At 49.6% G+C, this 14,106-nt stretch overlaps 1 protein-coding gene across 7 annotated transcripts in view; it reads right to left on the reverse strand.

The window, feature by feature from the left end:
* Positions 1 to 14,106, reverse strand: part of Gpr161 (G protein-coupled receptor 161) — a 49,843-nt gene that overhangs the window by 15,246 nt on the left and 20,491 nt on the right. For all 7 annotated transcript variants that reach the window (XR_002389476.2, XR_002389477.2, XR_015449500.1 and 4 more), the window contains one exon: positions 7,059 to 7,473. Coding sequence is in view for 4 of the 7 variants with exons in the window: in XM_004865212.3 (XP_004865269.1) it covers positions 7,059 to 7,473 (415 nt within the window). In the remaining 3 variants the exon portion in view is untranslated. The remainder of the gene's footprint in view (positions 1 to 7,058; positions 7,474 to 14,106) is intronic.

Genomic DNA, 14,106 nt, shown 5'->3' on the forward strand with positions numbered 1-14,106 from the left:
GTGGACCCAGCCAGGTGGTGGCTTCTAAAGGAGCTACCTTCTCCCAGTGCTACCAGACAGGTTGCAGGCTGGGCCAGGCTCTTCCGCTTGGCAGGGCTCTTCAGCAAGCAGCCACCGGACACCAGGGAGGACACAGAGCTCGGACTCCCACCTTGTATTTGGGGGTGTGGCTCCCCTCGAGGCCTCTCCACAGGTCCTGAGGGATCCCGTGTCTGGCCAGATCAGTTCAGTTCATCAGGTTTCAGAGGTGCCCAGCCCTACAAGCCATCTCGCCCAGGGTCCCTGGCCCAAGGGAGGCTTTCCCTTCACTCGGCTGTGACGAGGGGGTCGGCAAGAGTTGGCAGACAGGACAGGAGGGGCACAGCAGGCCTCCTGGGGGCAACACTCCTGGCGGGCAGGAAGCTACCTCGGCAGGGTGTGGAGGTGCCAAGGAGTACAGGCGCACAGGGAAGCTGCACAGTGACCTGCTATGCGGTGCCAGGACCCCAGCTTACGTCCACAAAGGCCCCGCAGCCCTGCGGAAGAAGCAAGCCTTGGACAGAGGCTCTGCTGTCTACTGGCTGTGGCCCTGGGGGACTGATTTAACCTCTCAGAGCTTTAGTTCATCTTCTGTGAGGTGGAACCTCATCACCTATAGAACCTGCATCCCAGGTCTGCTCCTGGAATGGACAGGGCAGACACAGCCTGGCTCGTGCTGCCCCTTGAGTGCAGCCCACCAACTCTCCCCCGTCCTCTGCAGGGTCAGGATCCCCACAGCGCTCTGCCCCTGCTGAGCTTCACGCTGTTCCCATGGGGACACAGGGTCCTGGGCCCTAGGGGTGCTCAAGCGATCAATGGCAGCCTCCTTCCTCTTGCCGGGCAATCAGCCCAGGCACGGAGCTGTTCGACACCATCCCAGCAAGTGAAGTGTGAAAGGAGCCTGTGAGAATGGGAGGCGCCTCTAGACAAGTTTCCTTCACAGCTAAGAAGGCACAAGGCTGAGACGTCCACTCTTCCCTACCCCTCTAAGGAGCATGCGGTGCTGGGACCTCAGGACCACAGGGGTGACCAGCTTTGGGAAGTGGTGCCCAGGCTGGCCACCTGTTAGCTGTTGTGCATCCCCTGACCGGCCCTGGCCTCCCCTCATAAAAGCAATGATGAGTAATTAGTGAGTGTCCTCCGACAGACTGACTTCCGGCCAGCCTCAACACCCGGTCATTAGGACCAGACTGGGTCGTACGATTTCTCCTTTACTGTGACAAAAGCTACCACTTCGGTTTGTCCCTCCCTGACTAAGGCTTGGGCGTGGACAGCCACCACTGGACGTGGCTGATTTCTCCTTCCCAAGTTCAGAGGGAGTCGAAGCAGGGGAGCTGGGTGCTGGCCCCAGCCCTGCCCACACCCACCATGGCTTCCTTTCAGTTCTTTTTGGGGGGAGAGATCAATTTATACACCCTGAAATGCCCAGGTCCACACCTCTGTCAAGGTATATTCCCCACATCTTCCTACCAAAACTGGGTTTAAATATTTTGAACTGTAGACTCAAAACAGTTAGTTTGTTTTGTAGTGTTGAGAACTGAACTTGGGGTCTAATGCATGCTAGGCAAGTGCTCTACCACTGAGCTACAGCCCCAACCCAAAACTACCCCCCAACAGCATGATTCCATACACGTAATACTGCAAAATGGGCACACACTGACTCGCAAGCTCACACATCGGGAGAGGGCTGGTGATGGGGTGGAGGTCCAAGGGCCTCCAGGGGGCCTGTACTGGGGTGCTGGCCATGTAGGTGTGCCCAGTTTATAAAAATTCATCAAACTGCCCTTTTAGAATACATACAGTTAGCCAGGCGTGGTGGCAGCCGCCTATAATCCCTGTACTTGGGAGGCTGAGGCAAGAGGATCGCTGTGAATTTGAGGCCAGCCTGGGCTACAGTGAGTTCAAGCCCAGCCTAAACTACCTAGCAAGACCCAGTCTCAAAAAAAAAGGCACCGTTTTCTGAAGGTACACTATATAATAAAATTTAGTTTTTAAAAAAGCCACAGCATTGTAGTAAATCTCTGAAACTCCTTTTTAAACTGACATGTCATCTAGGCCTAGTTTCTGGTTCAAAGGAGAGGAAAGAACAGAAGTGACTCCCCACTCCCAGGCGGTCGATGCAGGCCCAGAGAGGGGTTTCTTTCGCTTCCTGAACTCCTGTCTTGGGAGGATGGTCCACCTTTCCTTCACTGACTCATTTTTAGATACCAGATCACATGCAATCCTTTGGCCCAACAGCAGCTTTAATGATGTCACATGTAACTAAGCAGCTGGAACGGTGGGGAGGGGCTCCAGATGTGTCGCTCTTGGCCACAACCCAACCACTTCAGTAGCGACCTCTGTTTTCATAAGATGTCCTCATTAGAAACAAACAACATCTAAGCTGACTGAGGCACCTCCGGGTGAACACATTCACTCGCACTGAACAGCCTCCTGGAAGCACTAGTGACCGTCTGCGGTACGGCAAACCGTCCTGTCGTTCTAGCTACTTTCAAATGTTATGTGCTATTTTTAGAGCTCCAGATTCATCTGCCACAGTGTGGGATGAAAATAGGAGAAATATTTTTAATGGGCCTGGCGCCCTGGCAGCGTCACAGCCAGGCTGGACGTGAGCGCACTTTCGGGAATCCACTTCTTCACAGCAGCACGGCTCATGGACTCCGGCCGGCCAGCTGGCTCAGTTTCCCCTCGGCTGGGTCAGGACACTGACATCCAAAGGGTGACTCTCTCTCCGTCAGTCCTTTTTGTGTATTCTGCCTCGCTCTCTTTTTATGATGCTATAAAACAGACTCTTTAGGCTCATCTCTCCAACCAGTGTGATGGAATTTTTTCCTTTCTTTTCATGTGGTTTTGGGGATAAAATCCAGAGCCTTGCACATGCTTGGCCAACACTCTACCCAGAGCCGCACCCCAGCCCTGAGGGATTTCTTTCCTAAGACTCCCAGCTGGGAAAGATTCTGTCCCCTGGGGATATCCGGCAACAGTGTCACTGTGGGGGGTGACTGGCTTTGGGTGACCAGAGCCAAAAAGGTGCCAGAGACCCTGCAGGGCGAGCCAGCGCCTCCCCACAGAGGACGGCCTGGCTGGGAAGGCCACAGTGCTAGCAGAGAAGCCCCGAGAGCAGCTGCCTGGCAGTGGGCTTAACAGACAGCACCGACTTCGATGGTGCAGGCTCTGGAAGCAAGCACAGGACGGGCGGTTACCTAAGAGCCAGGAGCCTTGGGTAGGATACCTCAGGTCTTATTTTTTTATTTTTATTTTTATTTTTATTTTTGGTATCGGGGATCCAACTTGGGACCTTGCGCTTTCGAGGCAGGCCCCAGAACCACTGAGCTAAATCCCCGGCCCCTCAGGTCTTATTTAGAGCCCCACTTTGCTCACCTGCAAAGCAGGGGCTCATGGGGCTGCCGGAAGGTTGCTGAGCGAATGCTGGCAGACAACACAGGGCGGAGCCTGCACCCAGCACAGGAGAGCTAAGACGGTGACCACAGCCACGGCCTCTCTCCACCTCCTTCTTAGAAACACTCCCGTCTCCACCTCTGTGGCCACTCTGTCCTCTCTCCGCTCACTGAGCTTTACTACTGTCTTCTCTTCCCCCTCTCCCTTTCCCTCTCGAACACAGGACACACAGTAGCTGTCCAGTCGTCATGTTTTTCATCCCCAGTAGTAACTGGCAAGCAAAAGCAGATCGCACCTGCCCCTCCAGTATCTGCACAGGCACGGCTGAGTCAGAAAGATCTGGCCACAGCACTGGGAACCCAGCTCTGCCCCTGCAGGAGGGGTCGAACTGTCCTCCAAAGAGCCAGGCCTCGGTGCCAGGGTGGCATCCTCCCTCCACTCCAAGCTCTGTCCCTGGGTGACCTGGGGTCTGTCTGTCCGGCTGTCAGAGGCCACAACACCTTCCGTACGCATCTCAGTCATTCCCTCCGGGGGCTGTCTTGACCTCTCCTCTGCACTTGCAGGGCGCCTTAAACACACGGGCGTCATGTCCAGGGGTGCAGCTTCGAAGTCGCCCGGCCACGTGTCCACCTCCCCGCACTGTGACTTCCCCAGCACGCGGTTTGTCTTTTTTAGCTATGGGGTCTCACCACCAAGCACTGCGCCAGGTCCAGGTGAGGCGCTCAGTAGCTGCCTTCGGTGCTTCCTGAGTACAAGGGACCTTTCAGCTCTTCGGGACCCAGCTCAAGCGCTACCTCTCCCTGGAGCACTTGCCACCCCGCCTGTCAGCAGCAGTGACTGGTGGTACCGGCCAGGGCAGTTATCTCTGTTTCTTATGACAAGTCGGGCTCTGTCATAAGCTGTCCCCCAGTGGGCAAGGATGTGTCCTACTTGTGTTTGCATCTTACCACCCCAAGATTTAGCAGGGGGCTTCCCACAGAGTAGACACCCAGCAAATGCACTGCTGAAGAACAAGGCACCTGTGCCGGATGAGCACCATGACAAGACTCAGGACACGGCCACCTCGCTGCTGAGGAATCTGTTGGTACCGCGCAGCCTGGGTCTGAGGAGCCGTCTGCGGCCTCCTGGAGCGCCCTGAGCTGGTCTGTGAGCACTCGCTCTCAGGGAGCTCTGTGGAGGCTGCTGAGTATCCTCAGGCCACACTCCACCACAGGAAGGGGTGCTCCAAAAGTAACATCTTTTTTTTTCAGTATTGGGGACTTAACCCAGGGCCTCTGCACTGAACTACAGCCCCAGCCCTTAGCTAATTTATTTCTTTATTTTTATTTTGAGACAGGTTCTAAGTTGCCAAGTTTCCCAGGTGGGGCTCAAACTTGCCACCCTCCTGCCTCAGCCTCCCAGAGGGCTGGCATGATACATGTGTGCCACCATGCCCAGCTAAGAAGTAACACTATTTTTAAAAATCAGAGAACAATAATGAGACCCCATTTTTCTCCACTGCCAACACACTTCCAAACTCTGTTTTCAGTGTTATAGCTTCAGTCTTTATAGGATACCGACCAGTGGCTACTGAACAAACATCTGTAAAACTTCCCGCAGGGCAACTTGCCTCTTCTACACCAAAAACCCTGAACATGTGGTATTTATTCCTACTGAAAACAAAGTGACTCCACAGATAAACGGCTCCTCACAGTGCTACAGAGCCATGAGCTCGGTGAAGCCACCTAAATCCAGCTGCAGGGCCTGAAACCCACTCCAAAGGACAGAATCCCACATGACCACTGGTATCACGCGCTCTCTGAGAACACTGTGGAGGGGAGGAGACGCTCTCGGTCACGGTGCTAAAACCGTATGTCCCACGGGCTTACTTCAAAAGTTTACAGCCAGAAAGTATTGGTGGTAAATGCACTAAAACCATAATCAGGGTTTGCCCTGGTTAGTTATGAGAGTTTCTGTGTTCCTCACCGGAACGACAGCCATCTAGAGAAGCTCGCTGATGCAATCTGTCCCTCTTTGTCGTCTACGCCACCCGTCAGAGCCCAGGGAATCCGGCCGTGTTCCAAGTGCAGAGTCTACCTACTGCTCATCAGCTGAGTCATGGTGGTCCCTGAAGAGCCACCTCCCTGGCTCATCCCCTCTGTGTTCCCTGACCCATCTCGGGTAAATGTCACAGACCTTGAATGTATACCCCACCCTTCCCTGGCCTTGCCTGTGATGAGTGAAGTGACCATCAGCAAAATCCTAATAAAAAGGGGTTGGAAGGTTGCTGCCTGGGCCCTGAGACCTGTGCAACTCAATCAACAAGCCAACAAGGGAACCTGAGGAACCTGCAAGGCACAGCTGAGGAGCACAGTGGTGCCATGCCTCCCCTGTGCCAGCCACACTGAAGGCTGAAGCAACTTGGGACTTTTTTTTTGGTACTTGGGATTGAACTCGGGTCCTTGCGCTTGCAAGGCAGGTGTCGGAACCACTGAGCTAAATCCCTTGCCTGCAACTTGGGATTTTAAAGCCAGGTGTGGTGGTGCATGCCTGGAATTCCAGCACTCTGGGGTGCTGAGGCAGGAGGACTTGGAGTTCGGGCCCAGTCTGGGCAACTTAGCAACTTACTGAGAATCTGTCTCACAATAAAAAAGTGCTGGGGTGTAGCTCACTGCAAAAGCCCTGAGTTGAGTCCCCAGTACCAGAAAAAAATTAGCACACTCAGCCCTTCCTGGGTGCCACTGCCTTTCCTCTGTGGGTGTCTTCCCTCTCCGCTCCCTCTCCTGTCTGGCTGTGAAGGAGCGAGGGGCTCCCATCAAGGCTCCAGCCATCTAGCCGGGCCCAGACCAGAGCAAGACACAGCAGGCCTGTATCGGGAAGGAAGAGCTACCGAGCCAGAAGACCTGGACCCACCTCCTCCTGTGACAGTCACCTTCCTCTGTTCCGTGTCTTCATCTAGAAGCAATGGAACCTCTTTTTAAAAACTAAAATTGCAATTATGCATGGCCATTTGGTGATTTTTGCTACTGTGCAAACACCAGAGTGTACTTATGAAAAACTAGATGGAACAGCCTACCTCCCCCTAGCCCAGTGATGGGGAACCCTTCAGAGCTGTCAGGGATACAAACAGCCCGCTGTGGCACTGCCCTCGGCTCTAGGGCAATACCGTGGTATATGGCACAGGTTCCCAACCCCCGGGCTGCAGACCAGTAGTGGTCTGTGGCCTGTTAGGAACTGGGCCACACAGCAGGAGCGAGGGCTGGGCTAAGGAGCAAAGCTTCATCTGTGTTTACAGCCGCTCCCCACGGCTCTCATCACTGCTGGAGCTTGCTCACATCACTCACCTGTCAGATCGATGACGATATTAGATTCTCATAGGAGCTCAAGCCCTACTGTGAGCTGTGCGTGCGGGGGATCCAGGTTGCATGCTCCTTACTGCTAGTCTATGGGGGTCATCATCAACCCTTGTGGCATTTGCCTATGTATGCAACAGACGGGTGAAACCAGAGATGCTCTGTGTAACGACACGGGAGAGGTGGCAGAGCTGGCTGGCTCACCCTCCTGCAGCACAGGCCCTGGCCCTCTCCCATGGACCCAGAGCGATCTGAAAGTCACAGACCGGAGATCTCTCACCACATCATCCTCACACTCAGCCCACTTACCGATCAATGGCGATGACCCCCAGGGTGAGCATGCTGGCCGAGCTGATGAGCAGGTACAGGAGGGCGGAGAAGTTGCACCAGACCACACCGAAGATCCATTCTCTCCGGATGGAGCTTGTCACCACGAAGGGCAGCACCAGCACGGACAGCAGGAAGTTGGACAGGGTCAGGCTGAAGACGAACTTGTTGCTGAGGGTCAGGAGGTAGGACTTCTTGTACAGGGTGACCACGATGACCAGGTTGCCCAGGCAGACGAAGACGGTGATGATGATGATGGCAACGAGCTCCGTGACAACACCCCCATCCCCAGCCTCCTGGGCAGTGAGGTTGCTCAGCTCCTTCCTGTGGCCGAAGGAGGAGTTGAGGCTCATGGTCAGTGCACCTGGGCGTGGCGTGGGCACAGCATGCTGAGCGACTGCAGAAGGGACAGGAGAAGATGCATCAGAGCACGCCATCTCCCCGTCACAGAAGAGGAAGCAAGGGCTTGGCAGGGCAAGGTCCCGAGCCGGAGATCACCCAGGCAAGGCCTGCCATACCAGCTCCACAAGTGGCCTGTGTCCTGTGACCACTTTGTGCGACTCACTGCATTTTCTTAAGTGATTTCTCCTTCCAGTCTAAACCCCACTGGAGTGTGTACCTGGGATGTCCCCCAGGCCCCTGTGTTAAAGGTGCCACTGGGAGGAGGTGGAGCCTTCAGCAGGTGCAGGCTAGCAGGAGGTTTGGGGTCACTGAGGGCTGCCGTGGAAGGGGGCTGTGGGGTCTGGTCTCTTCCTCTTCATGAGGTAAGAGGCTCCACTCCATTTTGTGCTCCTGCCACAATAAGATGACAACTTGAGGCCTCTAAAAGTGGGAGCCAAATAAAACCTTTGTTGTGTGTGTGTGACGCTAGGGATCCAAGCCAGGGCCTCATGCATGCTAGGCAAGTACTCCACCACTGAGCTACAGCCGTAGCTCCTAACCTTTCTTCCGCAGCAGTTTGTGTCTCAGGTATTTGGTTATAGTAAAGGAAAGCTGGCTAGCACAATTCCCCTATCCATTGTCCCGAAGTAGTGATTCAAAGCCTTCCATGTGCTTAAGAATCCCTTGAGGATGGGCCGGGGATTTAGCTCAGTGGTTCCAGTGCCTGCATCCCAAGTTCAATCCCCGGTACCAAAAAAAAAAAAAAAAAAAAAAAAATCCCTTGAGGTGACAGGTAAGACAGCTGAGACTCTGGTCCTGGAATCAGAGGCACAATCCGGGAACCTGCACTTTAAATGAGCAGCCGGGACAGGTGGCTGCATGACAAGTGTCCGCTGGGGGATGTTTTGTGGACTACTGCTGAGACAGGCGGGTTCTGAACCCGCAGGATCTGTGTCACTGGGCGCTTACTGAAGATGCAGGCCCTCAGGCCCACCTCTGATTTGGGAACAAAACCTGCACTCTAACCCCAGGCCCTGCAGATTCGTGTGCACATTAAAGCCTGGCAGTAAGATTGTCACAGGACCTATTCTGAGTTCCCTGAGAGGAGTCAATAGAGTTCAATCTACACCAAGACACTGTTTCTGCTCTCACAGACATGGTGCGGGAGGGCAAGGGGCCAAGCACTAGCTGTAGATGGGTAAGTAGAGGCACCATCCCAGGTCCTGGCCCACAGATATGAGTCTACACAGAGTGATCAATATGCAAATTGAATATTTAAATTTTTTAAATTTATTACAGTTAAGACATATGACCATAATCCTTCTCAAAATACACCCCTTCACGTCAAACACACCTGTCTCATCATTCCTGCTGCTTTCTGAAGTAGTTCTGGGATCCTCCTTTCTGAGTGTCTTTACGAGATGAAAGCTGCTGCTGAGTGCCAGCCAACAGAAAGGCAGACTTGTAAAAGCTTCACTGTGTGTCCTCGCCCACCTTACTCACGGATGTGACATCATCAGGCTCCTGACTCCTCCCCACAGTCAAAATGACCACGAAAGATAAACATTCTGCGTCAATTCAGGACATCGAGGCAGCCACGACAGTGTAAAGACACGCACAATAGAGGACTTTCAGGACTGCTTCAGAAAGTGCCAAGAACGAAGGGATAAATGTGTTTGAAGTGAGGGGGAGGATTTTGAAGGGGATTCATGGCGATGTGTCTTTTACTGTAACCAATTTTTTAAAAAATTAAACATTCACTGTATTTTTCAATCACACTGCACAGAAGGTAGAGAGAGTCCCTACTCTCAGGAAACTAGCTCAGAATCTTGGCTCATAATCAAGGTTGACACATTTTCACATAAAATGCTACAGATGAATGTTTCTCCAAAACTTCTCATCTACTTTAATCAGCCAAAAACATCCTACAGACTGCTATTCCCACCTGCTCTTGTTCTCCACAAACGACAGACACCAGAAAGGCAGGCAACACAGCTTCCTGTGAGCCAGACCCCAAGAACTCAGGCTGAGCTGCCTACACACAGCAGCAGATGGGTCGCGAGCCCTCCTGGGAGACTTGGGTCCCTGTCCAGGACTGCGGGCCACAGGGCAGTGCTGAGTGCCACAGGAAGTGGTCCCCATGCCATGAGTCTATGCGGAGGTCCCAGCCACCGCCCTTCCCAGGCTCCCAGAATCACCCACCTTCCGTGTCCAGTCCCTCTCCGCACTTTCTGGTCGCCTGTCACAACACCATGCCCAGACCCTGCACTAACTCTCGACTTGCACTTGCTCACGAATGTCTACAACCCTCCTGGTGTCTGGTTCTCCAAGAGAACACAGCATTCCGGATGTGCTCCGGTCAGTGTCACCTGCAAAGGAACAATTTCCTCCACGATCAGGACAATCTCCTAATATTCACTCTACGAGTACATTTTCTTACAGCAACTCTATCACCCTGTTGGGCTCATGTGAGTGTGTGGTCAACTGAGATCCAAAGTGTATACATTCACCAACTTCTGTGAAGGCAGATGTCCCCAATCTTGAACATATGGAATTAATGTTTTTATGCCTAAGTACAAAACATTATTCTTACTAAATGTTACTTTGTGTGTTTTAGCCCATATTTCCAGGCTGCTGCTAAGATATTCTGAATTTTAATTCAGTTATGCAACTCCTTAGTTACTCTAGTTTTGGCCATGAGTATACTTTATAGGTATGCTGGTTATGTCTGTATCACTGTAAAATTGTTGTTGGTTTTTATATTTAGTTGGTGAGTTCTGGATTTTGTTGACTCTTACAGGAGAATTATTAATTGGTGTCTTAAAACTTTTACATAGCCATGTTATTCTTGAGTTAACTGAAAGGTGGTTAAAAAAAGAGACTGCATCATGAGACAAATGAAAAAAATGGCAGAAAAATTTTACAACCTACAGATAAAGCACGAACCATTCCAAATTATAAAGAATTCCTGGCCCAGGGATTTAGCTCAGTGGTTCCGGTGCCTGCCTCACAAGCGCAAGGTCCCGAGTTCGATCCCAGGTACCATAAAAAAAGAAGAAGAATTCATTAAAAAGCTGAGGGGAAAAACAGATGAAAAGTCAGAATAGAAATGTGAGTAAAAGACACAAACAGAGAGACCACTGAAAAAGATATGCCAAGGGTACAAGGACTGATCAAAATATACAGCAAATATTTATTTAAAAATGTATTACAGTCAAAGACACATTGCCATTAATCTCTCTCAAAATACTGCCCCTCACTTTGAATACACTTATCCCATCGTTCTTGCCACTTTCTGAAGCCATTCTGCAAGTCCTCTTTCATGTATTTATAAATTGTGACAAAAAATATGGTGAATGATGCACCAAATGCCATGCACCTGAAAGGCAGCCTCATAAGAACATCTCTGTGTGTCCTCACCCACCATGTTCACCAGACCCAGCACCACGGGACTCCTGGCTCTTCCCCAGAGTCAGACTGACCACGGAAGGGAAACGTTCTGAATCGATTCAGGACACTGAAGCAGTTATGACACCACAACTAAAAACACTTAGCAAAGAGGATTTCAGAACTATTTCAGAAAGTGCCAAGAAGGACAGAATAAATGGGTTCGAAGTGAGGGGGAGCACTTTGAGGGGATTCATGGATACATATCTTTTACTGTAATAAATTTTTCTAATTTAAATGTCCACCATATTTTTTTTTTTTTGGTACCGGGGATCAAACTCGGTCCTTGTGCTTACGCAGCAGGTGGCGAAACCACTGAGCTAAATCCCTGGCCCTGTCCACCATATTTTTAAATCACACATCATATGTAAAAGACTGCTTCACTCACTCAAAATGAAAAAATCGGGCATTAAAACTACACTAAAATAACATTTTTTTTCTTTTCAGACGAGCAAAAATTCCAAAGTGTGCTAGCACTCTCCATTGTCAAGGCTGCTAGTCTCCTAACACTCCAAATGGGACTGCAAATGGTGCAGCCCTACAGAGGGAACTTGGGCAATAGCCAGCAAAGCAGCACACGCATGTGCCCTTCGACCTGGAAGTCCCTTCCTAGGCATTCACCCTGAAGGTACAAGGTCAGACTATGAAATAACACAGGTGCACGCTCACCTTATTCATGGAGGCAATTAGCGTCAAAAAACCTAGAAATAAGTGAGAAGCTGAACTAAGAATACATACGCACACATATACACATAAATGTTTATATATCCAAAGAAAAAGAAAGACAAATCAGAAACTGAGAGATGGGAAGTAAAATTTCAGGTTATTATTTTTTTTTTTTTACTTTTGATTCTTGAACCATGGAAATGTTCCCCATACTAAGAAAATTAAACCAAAATGAATTTAAAAAGTAAACCTAACATCAATTGCAGGAAGAAACAAGATAAGCCTAACGTATATTAGGTTGATAACATAGCCATACACAGAAAAAAATTAAGTAGCTTCTAAACACAATTATGACTGTGTACACTCAATGGCATATAGTCCACAAAAAAGGAACAAAAGTTTATTTAGTGGGGTCCATGCTGGGAAAGGTATTGAAATTGTGCAGCTACTTTGAGCATAGAGCAGGTGAGCAAACCTGCTTATGTGCAGAAGCGAACTTCTTCCTGTGGGAGAGGGAGACAATTACAGAGCAGGGGAAGCCAAGAAGAGCCCTGTGGGTCAGACCTGCCATTGGAGGGGTCAGGATGGAGCCACGTGCACACATAAATGCAAAACCAGGGAATTCCCCAGAATGCAATCAGAAAGATTCAGAAATTGAAACTATAAGTAAAATGCAAATGAGAAAATGAACAGGAAGTGCTTTACAGGTTTCAATACTTTGCCTAAGAAAAGTTCAGTGGATCCCACTCCTTATGAGAGTTCTCACTGGCAGACATGATGGACTGAGCGGGAGTGAACAGCTTTCCCGTTCCAAACACATAGAAATGCTGGATAAAACAGGACACACAACTTTTCTTAAAAAGTCAAAAAAGTGAAAAAAGAAAGGGAAATCTACAGAGAGAAAAGGCAAAGGCAGTGTGGCAATCTCACACCTGTGACCAGAGGGTAGGACAGCTGGTGCCAGACCCCCAGGGCAGAGGATTGTACAGAGAACTGAAAGAATGCCCGGCATCAGAGGGTGTTGTGAAGGGCTTCCCCTTCCTGGAAAAGGGATGAGAGAAACAGAGATAGCGGCAAGGGAAGCCAGTCATTTACCTGGGGCTCTGGGTGGAGCACCAACCAACTCTTTTCCATGAGAAATCAAATACTGACACATGAGCCATGCTGACGGAGGGTTCTTTATACATGTCACATGGTGCAGATTCCAAGCTCACAGATCCATGTAAAAATTAATTTTGGCAGTGGCCAGGCATTGTGTTGCACTCCTGTCACCCCAGAACTCTGTGAGGATGAGGCGGGAACATGGAGAGTTCAAGCCCATCCTGGGCAGTTTAGCAACTTAGCAAGACCCTGCTTCCAAATAAATAAATAAACAAGGGCTGGGGATGTAGCTCTGTGAAGGCCCTGAGTTCAATCCCCAATACAAGGCAGGGGGAGAGAGCATAAGGGAGAGGGAGAAAAGAAAGGGGAGGGAAGGGGAGAGGAGGGGAGGGAAGAAAAAGTAAAGAGAAGAAAAGAGAGGAGAGGAAAAAAAGAGAAGCAGGCAGAATAATCACAAAATGGCTCTGCAGGAACTGCCATACTCACAAAATGAACCAATCAAAACCCCCCAAAACCTGATGAACGCGAAAAACAGGAAAATCAACATTTCAAGAACTTAAACTATTGGAAAAATATAAAATAATGAAATAGCATAAAATAAATATAATTAAAAGCTGTAAAAGGAAAAGAAGTAGAAACAAGAACAAAATATTATGAAAAAATAATATGCAATTCTGAGAAAGAACCAAATAGAACTTCTAGAAATTAAATATCAAAATTACAAACTCAACAAGTACATTAAGCAGCAGATTTAGCTAAAGAGAAAAATGACAGATGAGAAGAGAGGTCTAAGGCAATTACTCAGGATGCAATCAGAAAGATTAATAAGTTTAAAATATGAAATAGAAGTCAAGACCCACAAAGAACAGGATAGGAAAACTCAACATCTGTACAAGAGACAGGTGGCAGAAGTCAGAGAGAGTTGAGTAGTAGGTACTGCTGGACACCCACCCATTATCCATTCATTCTCAGTGCTTTCTTACTGCCACACCTCTGACTTTGCTCTGGTGTCAACCCTCCTGCAAGTGCCTCAGAGAAAGTTGATTCTATCCCTAATGCTGAGTTCCAGATCCTAATTATCCAAATCAGTCACTGTGTTCCCTTTCTTCTTACAATTCTAGCAAATTAAGCAAGAGGAGAAGTCTATAGTGGGGGGAAAAGGAGCAAAGATTTCTAGGGAAAGCTACTTTGATCTCATAAAGACACTAGGAAGAGAAATGTCTCTAAAGGACCTAATGACAAAGAGAGAAAGAAAGCCCACAGCTACAGTAGCCCTTCTGGGACCATGTGGGGTGCTGAGCCAGCAACTTAGCACAGTCTGAACCCTTCATGAAGTTAACTCCCTCCCTCCTTGTTATGTGAAGCAAAACATTTTTAAAAAATATTTTAAAAGCTATTTTTGGTTGGGTTTCTGTTCCTTGGGTTAAAAGCATTA

Source organism: Heterocephalus glaber, unplaced genomic scaffold (assembly GCF_053883595.1).
Source record: "Heterocephalus glaber isolate CG9 unplaced genomic scaffold, H.glaber_assembly_v1.0 deba00000738, whole genome shotgun sequence".
Lineage (NCBI taxonomy): Eukaryota > Metazoa > Chordata > Mammalia > Rodentia > Bathyergidae > Heterocephalus > Heterocephalus glaber.